The sequence below is a fragment of the Seriola dumerili genome, unplaced genomic scaffold, assembly GCF_002260705.1.
Source record: "Seriola dumerili isolate Sdu_G_001 unplaced genomic scaffold, Sdu_1.0 BDQW01000044.1, whole genome shotgun sequence".
Taxonomy (NCBI): Eukaryota; Metazoa; Chordata; class Actinopteri; order Carangiformes; family Carangidae; genus Seriola; species Seriola dumerili.
The window spans coordinates 3,581,550-3,600,576 of NW_019174299.1; the positions used below are offsets into that span (position 1 = coordinate 3,581,550).

The window sequence follows — 19,027 nt, forward strand, 5'->3', positions numbered from 1 at the left end:
TGGGAATGTCTGCTGCCATCACCCTGCCAAGTAATCCCCGTATATTTAAGGGGGGGTATGAGGGGTAGATGGTGCGAAAGAGGGGTGTGTGTGTGTGTGTGGGGGGGGGGGGGGGCGGGGAAAACAGGTGGGAAAGTATTCATGACTGAGGCCAATCACCATACGCACACCTTGGTAGTGATGAGAAAGCAGGAGTGAAGCCAGAGGTTAACGGTGCTTTCACTTGTCTGGCATGTTGTCGTTCATGTAACGCTGACAACACGGCTCATACTGAAAAAACTGAAACAAGACGTGTCACAGAACTTTGCTTTTTCCTCTCTCCAGCCCCATCAATCATCTCAGGACCGCTCGGATTTATCTCATGTCCCTTTAGAGGGGGCCCGACCCCTTGGTTTAGAACCACTGGACTTAACTTCTTAACTGTTCCACCATAACTGGCTCCACCTTGACCCGGTGCAACAGTAAAGTGCTGCTCACACATTGATGTATAAGAATCAAATAATGATATATATCTGTCATAGAAGTCATTTTACTGCAGATCAAGTGCTTTTTCCTCTAATACTTTAAATGCATTTTACAGATACAACATCTGTCATTTAGTAGGAATTTCCTTGTAATTGTATTGATATTATTGTATCAGTACTTTTACAATTATTTATTCTAAGATCTGAGGACTAAAATGTGTGATCTTGTATCTTCTAAATGAGCTATTCTGTAGTTTTTTGCAAGTGGGTTTTACATATAATTTCCTTTATCTATTTTTGCTTCACAGTCTAAAGTGATGACAATAATGACAACAACGCAAAAGGAAGCAAAACATTATTCTTAATTCACTGCAGTTAATCAAAAGCTTAAAGAGGATCATTAATAGTTTCTTGAAAGCTAACGTAAAGTATTTTCTTTTACACTTTATTGTAATTCATTAATTATGTCCATATTTGTTTGTAACCCCAAATTCATCATGAGAGAATAGAGTAAGACAATGTTTTAAAAAAACAAAAATAGGAAAAATATATAAATGAATAAAGATGTGTCCTTAATACAGTGAAACCCAACAAATAGTTACTGTACATTAATGCAGCAGGAAAGCCAGGAGAGATATATGGGAATTCATACAAATATACTTGCACATGCACAGATACAAAGATATAAAATGATTTCACTCCAGTATTTCCTTGCACAGCTTTCAAAGATAAACAAAAATCCTTTCTTCTTCCATGTTGTTTATTATGTGACAAGATATTTTAATTAATTTTGTTAATTCATTTAAGGAATGACACATGCGCATGCAAAAGTACATTTTTTTCCCTCTTACAGGGTCCCAGTCATTACAACTTCTTTGGGAAAATCCCAGATTTGACATTAGCATCATAACTTTGTCCCAACTTAAAAAAAGAAAGCCGGGCTGTGCACATACAGGGTAAAAGCTGCATCAGTGGCTGACGATATAGAATACTTGTATCTTAGTCTGTAATATCGCAATGGACATCACAAACCAAAAATAAAGTCAGCGAGTGGCCGAGGTGTCTCTCTGCAGGCAGATGGAGGTGGACAGAAGGAGGGTGGAGAGCCAGTGTCCAGCGGTCCAACAAGCATCTATGTCCCGAATGTCCTTATTAGTCCACGTGGGACTGCAAACCTGCAGCATGGTCCCTCAGCTATCAGGTTTACTTAATTCCAAGACTCCTGTGTCTATTTCTGATCTCCTGTAAGGTGATACACTGTCCTGCCTTTCTGTCTCCTTCACTTTTCATCCTTGACCATCCTCTCTCTCTCTCTCCCTCTTTTTTTTTATCGCCATCCAAACTTGAGTCTGTGGCTAAAGTTAGATTGGCCTGTGAAGGGGTATATAAACCCCCGGGGATATACGTATAACGCGGCTTCACACTGTCTTCTCTTTCTTGATCATCCAAACCTCCACTCATACCGTCTCAAGATGGTGAGTACCAGGGTTCCCACATCTCTGCACGCTGCTGTTGGAAATATCTGCAGGGGGAATCAAAGCAACCCTTTGGATTAACTCTGCTTTTTGATGCTTTTTTTAAAAAAAAAAATCTAAGCTTGAAATAATTTTAGCAGAAAGATGAGAGCATTTGCCATTACTTTTAGTGCATCAAGAGTTTTGGACATTTTGGTGGATTTTTTTTTTTTTGTTGATAACTGCAGATCTTGCTGATGCAGTTCTAAGGATGGCTGTGCACTAACATGGTGTTGCTAAATTATAGTTTTACATAATCCACTCCAAACTGCATGCCAAACTCAAACATCTGCAGGGCCACATTAAGGAAAAGGATGCAAAAAACCTCACTTGTGTGTGCATGCATGTCATATTAATAGTAAGATCATAAATTTCTTTACTAACGTGGAGTAGTGGTTCTCAACCTGGGCATCAGGACCTTTCCAAGGGGGTCACAAGATAAATCTGAGGGATCGTGAAATGCTCGATGGGACAAGAAATAAGAAAAAAATATTGTTCTGCTGCACAAACTTTCCTCTAATGCTTGTTTTTAGTTTTCAGGCATCTAACAATAATGAAACAGTGAAAATGAAAGATGTTTTGGAGGAGATATGCAAGTAGACACGGCTTAATTTTCAAATTAAAAAGGTTGGGAGCCACTGCCCGTACAAGACTCACAAGCATCACCGCTGGGTTTTAGCCAAAGCTGTTTAAAATTTCACCCATGTGTTTGTTCCCCAGGCACCAAAGAAGGCCAAGAGGAGGCAGGCAGCAGGAGACGGAGGCTCCTCCAATGTGTTCTCCATGTTTGAGCAGAGCCAGATTCAGGAGTACAAGGAGGTGAGGTTTCTTTTGATACTCCATCCCTGAAGGAAGCTCCTCTTTCGACTGTATGAGCATCGTTCATTTCAGCCTCGGGAGGGGTTAGACGTCTGTGTTGCCTCTGGTTCACTGATAAAGATTCTTAGTCAAAGCTGGTTTGATTTCAGTTTAATTTCTTCGAGACTGTGACTGAAATTAGAGTTTGGTTGAGCGGCTCTCGGATCCATTTTCACAGCAGTTGCTATTTTGCGTGCAACACCCCCCCTTCTCCCCTGACAATTTAATAAGCACAAGAATGTCATTTGGAGGAGCTCTGAAATTTCTGACACCATCTGACTCTCCCCACATTTTGTTCACCTTTGACCTCCCCCACCCAGCTGTCACTCAGACATCTCCTTAAGTCTCTTGCTGAAGGCTGGGAGGCCAGGCAGAACAACTGGACCGCAGGTGTTATTATAACGTGGAAAAGAGAGAGAAAAAGGTCATAACGCTGTTTGCACATTTGAAGATTTGCTGTTTTCAGACCCCATTAAGAGTTCTCCATCTCAAGATGGCCGTTAAGCACAGAAACTGAGATCCACTAGGTGTAAGAGTGAGGTGTGAAGGGTGTGTGCCGCAGTTCAGAAAGGTCAGGAAGATGGGATTTTATAAGGGTGTGCTGTCAAGAGATTGGATAATGATGGTGTCTGTGTTTTCAGTGCGTTGTCAAGGCATATGTGCTCTGAATAGAGGAAACATTCCTCCTGTGATAAGTGATACAGGCTTCTTGAGTGCCACTTAGGGAATGTATGGCATGATGATTAGGATGATCTTAGCGCATTGCAAAGATGGAAAAAATAACAGCCAGGGGGGGTGGGGGGTGGGGGGGTTGTTTTGTGTGTGTGTGTGTGTGTGTGTGTATGTGTGCGTTTTTATCTGTCAAAGCAAAGGAAGTGAGTGTGTGAAAGAGAGGGAGAGAAGGTGACGAGAAAGGTCGGTGGCTAAGTTCAAGTTCAAGTCCAAGAGGTCATCTTAAGTTTCATAGACGCAAGTTGTAGAGGGTGAGCAGCTCAGACAGCTGTTCCCTAATGACACTTTCCCAAATTAACATGTAAGAAAAAACTGGGGGCCACCTTAAGCACCCCCAACCAGTCACCCCCCCCCAGCCCCCAAGGCCACCACAGTCGGGTCTGACTCTTTGGGTGCAGCTTTTTTCCTACACAATATCCTCTGACAACATTTGCACAGCGCTGTGTCAAAGATACTCGCCAGCTGCCGCTGTAATGGACAAACTGTTGACTGAGGAGTCCTTAAAAGTGTGAAGAGGTCTCAGCCTGTCAGACACCCTCTCCCAATCTATCTTAAGTGCGTCCTTCGAATAGTAAACCAAGCCGGCTTCTCTCTCTTTAGGCCTTCACAATCATTGACCAGAACAGAGACGGTATCATCAGCAAAGATGACCTGAGGGACGTGCTGGCCTCAATGGGTGAGTCTGGATTAGACGTCTGTGTTGAGTATGTGTGAATATGTGTTGCATGGTCTCCCGTCCTAATCCCAACGTCTGTGCTGTTCAGGCCAGTTGAATGTGAAGAATGAGGAGCTGGAGGCCATGATCAAGGAGGCCAGCGGCCCCATCAACTTCACCGTCTTCCTCACCATGTTCGGAGAGAAGCTGAAGGGTGGGCATCACATTTCTTACCAGCACTCACCCCCACGTCGTTACATCTACTCAAACACTGTGCTTAGGTTCAATTTTGTGGGCACTCCTACTTTCCTTGAGTGTTGCCGGTTACTTTTCAAGATTTTTACAAACAAAACATATGGTCAGCTTATAACACACTGTATGATGCATTGTTAACAGTATATTAAGTACCACCACCTCGACCAAGTGCAACATTTAAATACATTTTTATGTAAAAATATGAATATTGTATATTGTATATTGAGTACTTGTACATGTGCACTTTGCTGCTCTACTTTTCAGAATGAATGCAAGATTTTTATTCATAATGTCCTCCTTTTCCTGTCAGGTGCTGATCCCGAGGACGTTATTCTTAGTTCCTTCAAGGTCCTGGACCCCGAGGGTACTGGATCCATCAAGAAGGAATTGTGAGCACTTTTTTTTTTTTAAATTAAATTTTTTTATCATTTTACTATAAGCACCTGCTCAAATAGGAAGAATTTGATTTTGGCCTCTAAAATCTGCCTGTTTGCCTGTTGCAGCCTCGAGGAGCTCCTGACCACTCAGTGCGACAGGTTCACCCCAGAGGAGGTAAAGTCACCGACCTGTTAGAAGAGTATTTTATGGTTTTTGGCAAACTGGCCCATGACTCTCAACTCAGACTAGATTTTCTTTTATTTGTAACAATTTTACTGAAAAAAAGACATTAGCTACATTAGCTAAGAGACAGCATCTGTGTTGTATTTCTTCCATTGTCTGGTCTGCCCTTATTCTATCACATGTGCTGTATGTCCCCCACTATGTCCGTCCATTGTTTAAAACGTTTCGGATCGTGCGGAGTATATTACCTGAACAAAAGATTGTTAGTTGTCAAAAACTGTTTAAATTTAAAAGTTTAAACTGGGTTTAAAATGAGGCATTATGTAAAAATTGACATAAAGGTGTAAACTTCAGTCAGGGGAGAACTTGACCAATATCTCAAAAACATGATGTATTCCTTTAAAGAATATCAGCAGGATTTTTCCATGCTGATTTTTTCCAACTTTCCTTTTCTCCCTCAGATTAAGAACATGTGGGCCGCCTTCCCCCCAGATGTTGCCGGCAACGTAGACTACAAGAACATCTGCTACGTCATCACACACGGAGAGGAGAAGGAGGAGTAAAGAGAAAGCTCGAAGACAAGAAAGACAGCAATCCCTTTGCTATTCTGCCTTCCCTGCCCTTTTCTTTCCTCTTCTTCCTCCCTGCTCACGTTCTGTGTTAACCCATGTGCTCAGCCGCTCATGCTCAAACCAAAGACTTGTCACAATGACACAGGAGACGGCCGATGTCCATGGGATGTCTATGTTTGCTTATGGGGAATAGGGATGATTTCCAATAAAATTATCCTGTAACATCATTTCCATTCAAAAGCTTTTCTCAAACATCTTTTCTTTCCTTGCAAACATCGTCTGTCTTCTCACCTCCACATCTCTGTCTGTCCTGTCACTTCAGCCCTCTGAGGTGTTTGTATGAATGAAATGTGTCCCTCTGCTGTGGGAGTGCACAAATGACAAGGGCTTCATTCCAAATTTTGAAGATGTCCTGTTGGGAGGGGGGTAAAAGAGGTGAGAGGAGGGAGACTGCTGGCAGGTTAGAGAGGAAAAAGTTGCTTCCTTAAAGTGAAGACAACTTTTTTTCCCCTTGAAAAGTTCTTGAAAAAAATGAGGGACGGAGCGGAGACAAAGGGACGAAAGAAAACATTCAAGTCTTCGATTTCTTTCTCTCCGCTCCTTCCTGCAACCATTAAATCATAAGCTGTCTCAACTCGAGTGACTGGACTCTTCCTTGCCTTTCCTCTGTAATGAATAAAAGGGACGAACTGTGAATAAAACCTCTTTCCTTTTGTACAATAGTGTCTCTGTTCAGTGGCTCTGCGGGACAGGGTTTTGAGGGAGCAGACATCCCTCATGAATGCACATCTAGTGACACCTAGTGGAGCTTCTTTGTACCTGCATGTACAGACAGGAGCCTCAGAGGTAAATCTAACCCATGCGGATCAGCACCTACAGGATATTGCTGCATTAATAGTGAATAAATGACCAAACCACCCATTATAGCAGTGGCAGCTGAACCCAAAATTCATAATGTTTCTAAGACAACACAGCTCATCACTACTGTTATTAATCCATCAGGATTTTCACACGCAAACAAGACATCCTCCATATCAAGGACAAAATTACTGTGACGATTTAATATATTATGGTTTATTACTCATCACAAATGTCATTATCATCATCAATTAAATACATCAGTTGTAGATCCGAAGGAATGAATTCAATTAGCTATGATTTTTATTTTCACTTTCGCCAGAGAGAGACTGACATGTAAACTTAAAAACACAACAGACATTAACGGCATGGGGAGGAAAAGAAACAGCTGAAATGCTTTTGTCGATGTTTGCATCAGTAGGGTCATTCCCAATCAACTGAAATCAAGAGCGACGATTTCAGGATCAATGCGGAAATGCACTAAAGGACCTGATAGAAGTGGATTTCTTGATTCGTCCTCGATATTGCAGAGCTAAGTGCCGATTCCACAGGAGGAAATCACAAGCTAGCAGGAGATGAATTTGATCATCGCGACATCTCGAGCACCTCTGAACAATGAGAGAAATTATGTTATTGTCAAGACATGAGCTGCGAGGACGTATTGCTCATAAAGTATTGTAGTCCACAGGCCTGAAAGTGTGCTCAGAAGAAAAAAAAAAAAAAAAAAAACCCTACCGAAGCACAAAATTCATTTTTTCCCATGGTACCCATGTGATCATCACAATCAGAGGAGAAATCAGTGCTGCTGTCACCACACACTATCAGTCATGATGGAGGAAGGTTTGCATAGATGTGTTCAGATTTCCCTCACTAACACTACACTAATCTGTGCCTAGAGATGCACTGGCGTCAAGATAGAGGAGGGAGTGAGTGTGTGATATTTATACATTTCAATGACAGCCATGTAAAGACTTGAAATAAGTGAAAAACAGTGACTATGGGAGGACATGTTGGCTACAATTACACGCAAGTCCCTCTAATCCTTTAACTATGAAAACAGTACAGTTAAAGAGCATCAATGTTTTTTGCCATCAAATAGTTTTACGCTAACTACCTGGCACTATTCATCGTATACTGATGGGGTTCAGTGCCGTTTAACGTATGCATAAATATATTACAGTACAAGACACTGAGTGTAAATAGGTTAGGGAGTTAGTCCATAAGCCATTATGAATGTTACAACACAACCTGGTGAGACAGACATACTTAAGATCTTCAATTAAAGAACTATTCAAAGCTCAAAAATCACTTCTTAGTATATTATACAGTACGATTAAGACCTTCAACTCCCAAAGTGTTCTGTCTGTGTCACTCGTCTCACGGTTTGTTCTGTTAGAGATCCATTTTTTGCACTCAAGTTGGTTTAATACTGCACTTCAGTAAACTGGAGACTCGTGAACCTCAGCTGACCAAAGCAACAATGACAGTTAACTTAAACAATAGCACAGACATGCATCGAGTTTGTTCGTGTAAAAGCAGAGGACTTAACGTGCAAAAGAAAAAGAGAAATCAAAAATAAACACTTTAAATGATCCCCCTGCAACTACACCGTGTAGTCGGCCATCATTCCAGTCAGCCAGGTGTCTCTTACTCACATAGAAAAATACTCAGATCCAAAATAATAATAATAATAATAATAATTCATAATATACTATATTTGATTAAATTAACCACTTTATACATAAATACATCAGAGCCCGAAGGTCAAAGATCAGAGGTTAATGCTACATTGGCACACCTGGCACCTCCAGTCAAGTGGCTTCCTATAGGTCCTCGAGGCGCAGCTTTTAAACTGTGAAACTGGCCAGCTGAGACTCTCGTGTTCTACGTCACTATGCTAACGGAGAGGGCAACTTCAGTGGTGCTTTGTGACAAAATCACAAGTGCAAAAATCATCCTTCATTCACTTAAGATAGTTGAAATCACATTCTAATGGGCTGACGAACTTAAGCTCTTACCCATATTGAAATTTGGCTAAATACATGCATATATGATTTTGTTCGTTGAAAGCAAAATAATACTAATTTGTACAGATGGACATTTGGTCTGCAGGACTCGTGTACGGTCACTGCTGGGTGTTGCATATTTTCCCACGACCAGTTTATTTGTGATGTTGCGCCTGCTTTTTTTTTTTCTTTTTTTTTTGCAAAAATCAACCTCAGACACACAAAAAAATGAAATTGGGGCCTTAAATAAAAACAAGAAATCTCCCTGTGTGTTTTGTCAAGAGACAAAAAAAAAAAAAAAAAACACACATAATTGAAATATTAAAAATAACTACCACTTCATGGTGTCTGGGTGTACTTTTAATTTTCTCCCTCTTTTTGTCAGTCACTAGTTAGATTTAGTCCAATGAGAGGAGAAAGTAAAGGTTTGGGAAGAACCACAGAAAGGATTCAATGATTCTAAGCAGGCAAAGGGAGACTGAAAACCGGGAGGCCACACATAGAACAGTAACACATTTCACTATCACTACTAAGGCACACACTCACTCACAACATTTAACATGACAATAAATACATCCTCAACAACATTACTAACATTTCTGTCTTCAGTGCCTGCATTTGAGACGACTTCCAAGGGTTTTCTTTTTTCTTTTTTCTTTTTCCAGTCATCCAGATAATCTGACGGGTGTGTGGAGTGCTAACAACATCCTATGTACTTTAGGTAGACTTTTTATTTACACACTCTATGGCACCGTAACTATTTCTGACAACGTTCGGTTCAACAATCCCTTGGGTCGATGTTTCTCTAACCACTGCGATCAATCTGATTAAAAATAATAAAAATGAGAGAAAAAAAGAATTAAAAAAAAAAAAAAAACTAAAAGAGATAATGACTGTGAATGACCTCTGAAAAATTATTCAGATTCACAGCCTGTGCTCCAGTTGAAAAAGGAAATTTGTCCCATCTTAATAAAACTTGGTGAAAAAGAAAGCATAGAGCGAGGGGCAAAAAGCTCCCCGAGGTGCTATTAAAACCATGATCCAGTTTTCTCCACCATAGTCCTGGGACTACATTAAGTCTTTGAAATGATGCATTATACAGAAAGCCATCCCATTTTTTATATTAATCACTCTCTGTTTCTGGGGGTCTTTTGTTCCCCTGACCTCTTTTTTTGTTCAGCGTCCCTTTTCATTATCCTGGAATGATGGGGTGGAAAACTAGGCCGAATCTCTCGCTGCTGCAGCTCCATTTTTGTCTTCAGCCTCTCCTCCCCCTTTGTCCTTTTTCTTACCCCCTTTCTTCTTCTCTTTTTCTAGCTTCTCTTTCTCCCTCTTCAGCCTCTCTTTCTCAGCCTTTTCCTTTTCCTTCTTTTCCTTCAGTTTTTTCTTCTCGTCTTCCTTTTCCTTCTTCTTGTCTTCTCTGCTTTTCTTCTTCTTCTTTCCTTCTTCCTCTCCAGTTGTGGCATCAGCCGCTGGCACCGCTTCTTTCTTTGAATCTGGACATGGGGGCAGAGGGGCGTTGTTTGCAGTAGGAGAGGGGAGCGTCGGAGTAATTTGCTCAGAGACGATTTTAGGCGAGGGGGAGAGAGTGCTAGGTGGTGGTGTGTTTTGCACTGGGGCTGAAGCTGCAGGCTGCCCCTGTGCTGAAGTGCCTTCTGAGGGCGGAGCAGGCCCGCGTGATAAGCCGGCCGCACTCCCTACCAAGGGGCTCTGAACATGAGGTGCTGGTGACCTCTGCCCTGCCCCTGGGGGAATGGGGGGCTTATGGCTGGGGCCTCGGCCCGGGCTGGATGTTACTGCAGGTGACGACTGAAGCGGCAGGCTCTCCATTCCTGACGGCCCTGAGAAGGAGCCCTTCTTGGTGTGGGAGTGGAAAGGAACCTTAGACTTGCGGAAGCCAGGGAGTGACAGGAGGCTGGAAGAGGCCCTGAGTGGTCCCGGTGGAGGGATCGGGCTTCCCAGGAAGGAGAAGCTGCCGCCGGAGCTGATGGCGGCAGCGCGTCGTTTGTACTCATAGATGGCTCTCGTACCATGGAGCCGGCGGCCCGGCTGGTGTGTCAGCTCCCCTCTGGACTCCCTCCACTTCCTCACTTGGATGCTGCACTCCCTCTCTATGAGCGCCTCTGTCACTGGGAGCGTAATAATCTGGACGACATCAGACAAGGGTGAGACAGACAGAGGAAGTGAGGATTACTAGATCGGGCACTACGGGACAAAGTGACTCATAACTCGTGTCTCTGAGTAAAAACAGAAGCAGATTTTACTTGTGTGCATGTCTGAGAAAGAAATACCCACCTCCTGTACCAATATGTCCTCTCTGATAGTGTCAGGTGAAATGTTTCTCAGACGCTCCATGGTTTCATACATGCCCTGAAGTTCTCTAAGTTTATCCACAGAGCCAAGCATTTGTTTCAGTAGCACCAGGCCCACGCGAAACACTATTTTCACTCCTGCAACCAGAGACTTACATACTCAAACAAATATAAACATTTTGAGATAGAGAAAACTCACAAATGAGAGAGATTGAGAGATGGCTATGAAGCGTGTGGATATGAAGGATACCTTCACAGAAGAACATGTCCCATACACGCAGCACAGAGGCCCATGGTAAGGTGCGCGAGAAGATACACATGAACCACTCAGTCATGTAGAGAATCGGGTCAATCTTGAACTTCTTAAGGTGACGGTATGCCATTGGACACGTGCGCCGCAACAGGGAGAAGAAGATCTCGCCATCCAGCTGGATCGCTTCCTGAAAGGCAGAAATAAAAAAGCTGAAAAAAACTGACATGAAGCTCTGACAAAGACAGGTAGGAGTTCGTTCAGTCACTCACCAGCCCAGCGCTGTAGTAGCCAGGGAGAAACTTCTCGCATATCTGGACGAGGCACCAAAAAGCTTGCTGTGAAAGAGAAGCAAAAGCAGTTTAGATTTGCAAACAACTGCAAATGTTTAAAGATGGAGTAAGCGATTCTGATCCGATACGCTTATTGTCAAATTTAGTGAATATCTTTGTTGAAATTTTTTTTTTTGGGTGTTCCGACACAGCCCTGGCTCTGTAAATGGGAAATGGCAAACAACACTATTCCAGCCAATCAGCAACAGGGTGCATTTGTGGTCATGCACAAGACAAGGGAAGAGGGGAGATGGGGGTAAAGGGGGCAGTTGGAGATGATGAATCTGACACACACTAACGGGTAGTGCCAATTTAAGGATTACATGGGGAAGGAGGAGGAGCAGTCTACCCTTCCGTCACTGCCAGACCATGTGGAGTTTTGAATAGGATTGATTGGGACTGCAGGCAAGAGACCGGCAGAGAGACAAGCGGCATTTTCGAGTGCATGGAAGACATGTCTACCAGTGGCGGAGTGACAGCGGCGACAAGCGGCATTAACATTAGCTACAAACCTACAGTCCTCTCTTCTGTCACCGCAGTTTTGTAAAAACAATCTTAACAACTAACTCTCATTAGTTTTACTGGGTTGTGTTTTGGATATTAGTATGCATGAGGTTGTTTGATGATGTTTTTTATTATAAGGTTTGTTTTGCTTCACCTATGAGAAAGAGCGTCCACGATGTATGAGATGCTACGGATTCTAACACTGTGTCATTGTCTTGACGATGGGGTGTATTTGTTTTGCTGTTGAGTTGAGATATCAACAGTCCTTCTCCAGTTATTACTCACTCTTCCTTTAATGTTACCAGAAAGCAGTAGGATGATGCACAGTCCCGCTTTTATTTCCTGCTTCTTTTTGAGGCTCTTTTAAAAATAGAACAATATGCACATTAATCATTGAGTAAATCTTCTCACTCTTCCTTCTTCCTGTGTTTGTTGTGAGCAACTGATGCCCTGGTTGTATTGTGATGTAGTGACCTTTCAACTTTGCGAGTCGTCTATTCAGAGCTGAAGCATTAAACATTAAGATGAACAATGTGGTATAAGAAAGACCAATAAAATCAACTGGACTGAATCATATAAACATGTGATCCCCAAATCATTTCACCATCAGCTACTCTCTTAGCGTCTATTTTCTCTACACAAGAAAATAGTTTGATAAGCCACGCTCTTATTATTATTTAATTATTATTTTATTAATATTAAGCCTCTTAAGCTGATTGACATAGCTACTTCATTATCATAAGAAAGTAATATATGCCCTGTCTTGTTAAACAGAAAACCAATGCAAGTGAAAGTTTGAAACACTTTCAGTAGAAAAAAGCAGACTTAATTTAAGACATAAACTACAGCAACTGTATTTATATGTCATTAAAATTAACACACTGCTACTTGAGTATCATTCAGCTGTAACAGTCTGGTCATTGGAGCGTCAGCAGTGTCACCAGACTGCTGTTGACTATCTGCTACTATTTTTAATTTAGAAAGTAACATAGATGAAATAAGAACCGAATAAAGTTCATTTTCAGTTTTGTTTCGCTTTCTCACACTCGCCCGCTCTTTTTTCTTGTGCAGGACTCTTTTTCAGGTGAGGAGGGATAAACACAAAACATACATCATTTCTATGCAAATGTTTTTAAACTGGAGCTTGTAATATGCCACTCAGAGATGTGTCATCTTCAAGTTGGAAATCCTTGTCTCATGTACAATCTTACATGGGTGTCTGACATATTTTACATTCTTGTGTGATGCGTGTTCAGGCGTTAAGTCAACTATAAGGTGCTTAATATCTTTCTCTCTACATTCTAGTCCATAGGTGGTAACAGAATTTCACCACAACTCAATATCGGGCCAAGTATTTACAAAGCTTTGAATAGTTATCAGTCTGTTCAGTAATACTGATACATCACTAGATAGATTAGATAGACCCAGTGAGAATCTGTCCCCCACCAGCTCAGCCCCTCACCTCAGCAGGCATATGCATGAGCAGCACTGCAGCCACGGGAGCCTGAGCCTGGCAGTATCCCTCATCAGGCCGGTAGATGGTGTAGGCTTTCAGGATCCGGTACAGATCCTGTTGCCTGCAAGAACAAACTCCAGAATTATCCAGTGGCAAAATCGACTAAAACACTTAACCCAGTTCATGCACCTTCCTTTGACTTATGAATGGAAATCAAACTCACAGAAATCTGAGTGAAAAAAAAGTCCAGTCTACTGCAAACAAATGCTATTAAAAACACTTAAAAATCTTGATGCTTCATCTCAATCACTTAACCAATTAATAAATACTATTATATTTTTTATACGTACTGTGATTTACAGACAGACATTGAATTGATAAAGATCTGTCCAAGATCAAAACATTGTCTGCTAGTAATATTTGACTAGTGTTGACTTGTATTCATGTGCAGATGTTACTTTTGTGAGTAACGTCTGTTTATTTTTTATGTAAAATAGACTGAGTGTGTGTGTGTGTGTGTGTGTGTGTGTGTGTTTTTTTACCCGTGGCCACCACGAGCAGCAAACATCTCATGGAAGGGAAACTGTCTGTGAAGATCCTTCTCTATAATGTCCAGCCATTTAGCCTCTCCCTGCTCTCTCTCCAGCTCCTGCAGTGAAAAAATAAGATACAAGTTTCAGATAAATTCTCAGTAACTCATTTTCTAAATTAGCCATTAAAATTGATTGGATTGCAAAGTCCTGCATGAAACCACATTGGAGAGACCAAACAATAAAATAAAAATGAGAAGGTAGAACAGAAATTCTTCCTCAGACAACATAAACAATACTAAGCTGAGTGCTTGGACCCAGACCCAGCTGAGGCCAGACCCCCCTCCAGTGTTGACATGGGGGCAGAGCTCTGACAAGCAGGATTACCGGTTCTGATAAGAGGCTTACAGCTTGCTAGGTCTGCGCCTGCGCCCCTTTAGCACCCCTGGAGCTCAAATTGCCCTACTCAGCCACAACGTCCCTTTACAATGGTCCCCACTTTGAGCCAGTTACTCAATCAGATTACTGTAGCTTCTTCACAACCCTTAAATATTCTCAAACCAGCAACAACCAAGTTTATATGGAGAGAGAGAGAGAGAAGGTAAAGAATTTAGAGAGCAGATTTTTAGGGGAAAAAAAAAAAAACACACTAAATTTTCATGTTTACATGTCAGTGCATTTGTGGTGAACTGGCTTTAAAAGTATTTTCAAGACTATGAAAATTTAAAAAACATATCTCTCTGCTCTGTGTGGTTTTTTGACATTAGTGTTGTTGACAATATGGTAACAGTTGGAGATGTGTCTTAAGGTCTTAAAGATCCTGAAGATCCTCGTGGCTGCAAGTAATAAGAATATTACTAAATAGTGGCTTCTGAGAGACAATGTCGACCATTTATGCTCCATATTGAGGGGACTTATTCCCATCGTCTACAGAAAGACATGGGTGAAAAATATTGGGTGAAATGGGATTGTTACTCTAATTGTTACATTCTTCCTTGTTTCTCCTTTTCTGTTAAATACCAGAAGGCAACTTTGCCTGAATCCTCACATACTGACCTGTACCTGTGTATTTCTCAGTTTGAATTGATGATTGCATCCTAAACCTTGTTTATTGTTTAACAATTCAGCCTCTTTAATATAAAAATGTAAATAAAAAAAGAAAAGATAACATGGTCACATTGATACCTCGAATTTCCCTCTGTTGGCTTCTAGGAGCTCTTGGCTATTGGACAGCAGCTGCCAGGCTTTGGCTCTGAGAGAAGATGGAATGCCCTTCCTGCAGCGCAACTTCACCTATAACGAAAAAACAGATACACAGGGTATTGGCTATAACATGATGTCAAGTGTAAAAGTATAATCCAAGTACATCTAAAACACATTGAAACACTGCCATTCATTTGTACTTTTAATCTCTAATTAAGTATAAATCCAACAACAACAAATATCTGAATGGCTGCTGTGCATACCTTCTGGAAGCGATGTTTTACCCATTTATCCCAGTTGTTGAACATATCAATCCATTTCATCTCCCTCTGTCTGGCAACTTCAACTCGAACTTCCTTGTCACTGTAATAATGAGTAATATAAAATTACACCATTGCTGACAGAACTTGGAAGTAGTCTTCTTCTTTTCATCTTCCTAAATATAGCACTGTGATGTGTTTAAAGAATATATCAATAATCTAATGAATTAAGTGGATTACCTCACTCTCTTACATTCATTTGCAAAACATAGCGCTGAATCGCTCAGACACAGAACATCCTTCACATTGACCAGAATGCACTGCCAGTGCCACAACTGATCAATACAATTTCAATTATTCAACAGTGGGAGAGCAATTAGCTTGTCAGAAAAGTAGAAACAAATCTGAAGCAAAAAAAAAAAAAAAGACAGGAAATGAGCAGATGGGTGTGAGTGGTGATACCACCGAGACACACAGTCAGTACATATTGAGTCACAAAAAACGCTCTCAGCATTATCTGAGTCAGATCAAGGGGAGATAAAGGACAGACAGATATGTTTAGAGTTGCTGAGGAGGAGAGGAAGACGGGTAAGAGAGGGTGAGACCAAGAAGACATACAGATATCTTTGGGGCAGATGGATGAAAGAGTGAATAAGATGTTCAGGGAAGGCGAATTGGCCGATTAAAAGGAAGATAGTCAGGCAGGATTTACATTCATCTGTGTAAACCAATTCTCTGGTCATGACATGATCTAATGTTGTATAATGTTACAAACAGTGACCTGTCTGCATAGAAACTTCTCTTCTTTCCCCCTATCATACAGCCATGCTGAATATGTGTCTCTAATTTCAGAATATCTTGGTCTTAGCTGTTAAACATAATGAAATCAAACAGTAGACACAATCAATATTCTGCGTATTGGTGAGGAGTGTGAATGAGAAGTTAATGTCCTAATGCTTACCAGCCTTCACTGTACTGACTCCCACCTAGGAAGCCATATTTATCAGTGCGTCTGACAGTCAGGCCGTTGATCTCCGAGTCTGAGCCAATAGAGCTCCCATCCTCTCCCAGCCCAGACAGAGACTCCAACGTCCCCGACATAAGGCTGGCTGACTCCAGGTAGCTGAGGGTATCTGGGGCCGGACGGGGGTTGGGGTTGTGCAGCGGGAGGGCACAGGCCGGCTCGTGGATCAGTGGGACAGTAGGGCTCGGGTGTTCGGCTCTGGTGGGGGTGCTGGGCAGTTCTGCTTTCTCTGGTTCGTTGGGAGCGACAGGCTTTGGGGACAGAGGGGGAGGCTGACTTTGAGGGCTTTGTGCTTCTTGAAGTGGCTGAGGTTTCTCCTCTTCAGCTGTAGCTGAGGCTGCCGTATCAGTGGATGCTGGAGGAGCAGATGTGGGATTGGAACCTGCAGTGGCTTGGGGTTGGCCTGCTGTAAACTGACCACCATCCATGACAGGGTTTGGGTTGTGGGTAACATGTACATTGGGGTAAAGATTAGGACCAGGATTGAGATCAGGAGAAGGGGATGCCTGCTGCACTTCACTCTGAGCCGATGGCTCACTTGAGGGGATCTCTGTTTCAGTATTCAGGAGCTCTGCAGCAGCTGGGCCAATGCACATTGTCTCCAGCTTAATAACAGCTCCAGTTTCTACATCCTTCCCTGTCGATTCCCCTCTCTGTGGAGTAGCTTCATGTACCAATAATGGGAGGGGGGTCTCAGCAATGATTTTAGGAGGACTCAAGGGTGGATGGGGAGTCAAGGGTGAACCCCCTGACCGTGCTGCAGAAGCGTTTCCAGTCAAAGCTTTGTCATTATAGAGGGCAGACTTGGGTAAAGACTCTAGAGCAGGGCTGTTGGGAGCAGGGAGCGCTGATGAGGACGGAGGGATGGAGGGAGCTGCATGAGGATCACCTAGTGCAGGTGGTGATGGGGATAAGGTGGAGAGTTCGGCCATGGTTCCACTCTGATCTCTCCTTTAGAAATAGAGCAAAAATGACAGAGGTGAGTTTTCTCTATCCTAAAGGCAGTTATTCATTCAGTCATAACTGTAGTAATAAATAAAACCATTAGCCGTTTGGATCATTAACAATCTCTTCATCATTTTTGGGGTGGATGGAAATACAAATCATATCAGCAACAAGTCATGACCCTGCTAAATGTCAACACTAAACACAAATGTGGAGTGAAGTGTTTATGAAAAACAGAATTCTACCCATTTTCTATGCAGCATTAGCACAGAGTTCCTCTTCTTAAAATTGAATGAGAGAATTGGATTGGAGAAGCAGCTGAAAAAGTGAACTATATTTTGACATCATGGAAATTTCTGGGATACAGTGTGCAGACATACACACACAAATATGCAGTTCTTATCATCTCCAAACCCTTCTACAGTTGTTTTTATTTGTACTGTCAAATGTGGTACTTTGATACATTGATTCTGCAAACAATGATAAAACTAGTGACAACAATAACTGTGTAAAGCTACATTTCCCTTTTTGCCACACACAGAAGACTATAACGTGCAGTAAAATGACTTACGATGGTAAATGCGTAATTTTGCAAGTTTAATATAGAAAAGCACTCAACTTTCAGCAGATATCACACTAAAAAAATCTAAAAGCTTACACCAACAACTAAATTTTTTCGCTTTACCTCATTAATACTTTAACAGCGAGCTAGCCAGAGTGACAGAACTGCATTAATAGTTTCTTTTAGAGCTGGACCAGTGCACTGGCATTTAACGTTATAAACAAAGCGCCCCGGAAAACCATGGTGATCCAGTATTTTGCTGATAAAGCAGGTTAACGTCTGTAGTGGTGCTTTCAGACAGCTACCAGTTATATGCTAACGCTAATAACACCGGCCACTTTGTTGTCACAGCCTCTCTAGAGGCCTCTCTCGAAGCGACTTAACTTCCCTATTCAGCAAACAGGAGAAATGGTTTACTAATAGCTAATAGTCAACACCCTCCCTGTCTGCCAGGCCCCGGCCGAGCAGCGTCCACGGCCTTGTCCACCCCGTTGCCCCGGTCAACTACAACTTCAACTCCGCTTTCTTAACTCACCCAAGACCGGCGTGTCACTGTGAATCGTCCGCCTGGGTAGCCAGGGGGTTCCTGCCCACACGTCGCCCCGCCACAGCTCCGGTTCCGCAACCTCCTCCGTGAAACTGAAACACGAAAGAGCGAGACGGGGCAGGAGCCGCTGAACGGTGTGAGGATCTGGAAGAGCAAAAGTCCTGCTATCGGCGAGCTAGCTAGCTAAGTTACCAGCTAGCTAAGTTAGCTTATTTTAGCCTGATGTTACTATAAGCATTAGCGCTGATAGTGTTCTGTTTCTGTTAGCCTAGCCAGCTAGCTGGATGTCTCCGTTACCTCGGTTAGACATGCGGAGTCGCTGCGACCACCAAATTCAAGCAATCGTCTAAGTAACAGTTTTCATTCTGTAACAAAAGGGACTTTCTTTGTTTAATTTATCCAAGCACAGCGGCAGGGGTACATCCAGCACCAACCGCCTGCATTTCCTACTGACAGCTACGTGCGTGTTCCCGTCAGAGTTGTCGGGGACACGCACGCATCTGCACAGGAGCCTCCCTTCCACAGCAGGAAAAATGGCATTGTACACTCAAAAAGATACTGTTTCTCGATATTATTTTAAATACAATCCAACTTAATTTGACCACAGTCACACACATTTATTATTTA

The 19,027-nt window shown here is 42.3% G+C and overlaps 2 protein-coding genes across 3 annotated transcripts; one reads left to right on the forward strand and one right to left on the reverse strand.

Annotated features, from left to right (window-relative positions):
- Nucleotides 1-1,881: 1,881 nt before the first annotated feature.
- On the forward strand, nt 1,882-6,307 carry mylpf (myosin light chain, phosphorylatable, fast skeletal muscle). The gene is made up of 7 exons (XM_022739352.1): nt 1,882-1,939; nt 2,699-2,797; nt 4,169-4,244; nt 4,333-4,437; nt 4,789-4,867; nt 4,982-5,030; nt 5,501-6,307. The coding sequence occupies exons 1-7, from the start codon at nt 1,937-1,939 to the stop codon at nt 5,600-5,602; spliced, it is 513 nt and encodes a 170-aa protein (XP_022595073.1). The 5' UTR covers nt 1,882-1,936; the 3' UTR covers nt 5,603-6,307.
- A 2,489-nt stretch (nt 6,308-8,796) lies between these two features.
- On the reverse strand, nt 8,797-18,822 carry tbc1d10b (TBC1 domain family member 10B). Of its 2 annotated transcripts, none has more exons than XM_022739659.1 (10): nt 18,389-18,822; nt 16,284-17,297; nt 15,326-15,425; nt 15,045-15,152; nt 13,872-13,975; nt 13,336-13,450; nt 11,310-11,375; nt 11,038-11,227; nt 10,771-10,925; nt 8,797-10,620 (listed from the first exon to the last, which is right to left on the reverse strand). In XM_022739659.1, exons 2-10 carry the CDS (start codon nt 17,276-17,278, stop codon nt 9,694-9,696), a joined length of 2,760 nt encoding a protein of 919 aa, XP_022595380.1. In that variant the 5' UTR covers nt 17,279-17,297; nt 18,389-18,822; the 3' UTR covers nt 8,797-9,693. The 2 variants fall into 2 exon arrangements, with proteins under 2 accessions (XP_022595380.1, XP_022595379.1); XM_022739658.1 differs by having other exon boundaries at nt 13,872-13,978.
- Between the last annotated feature and the right edge of the window lie 205 nt (nt 18,823-19,027).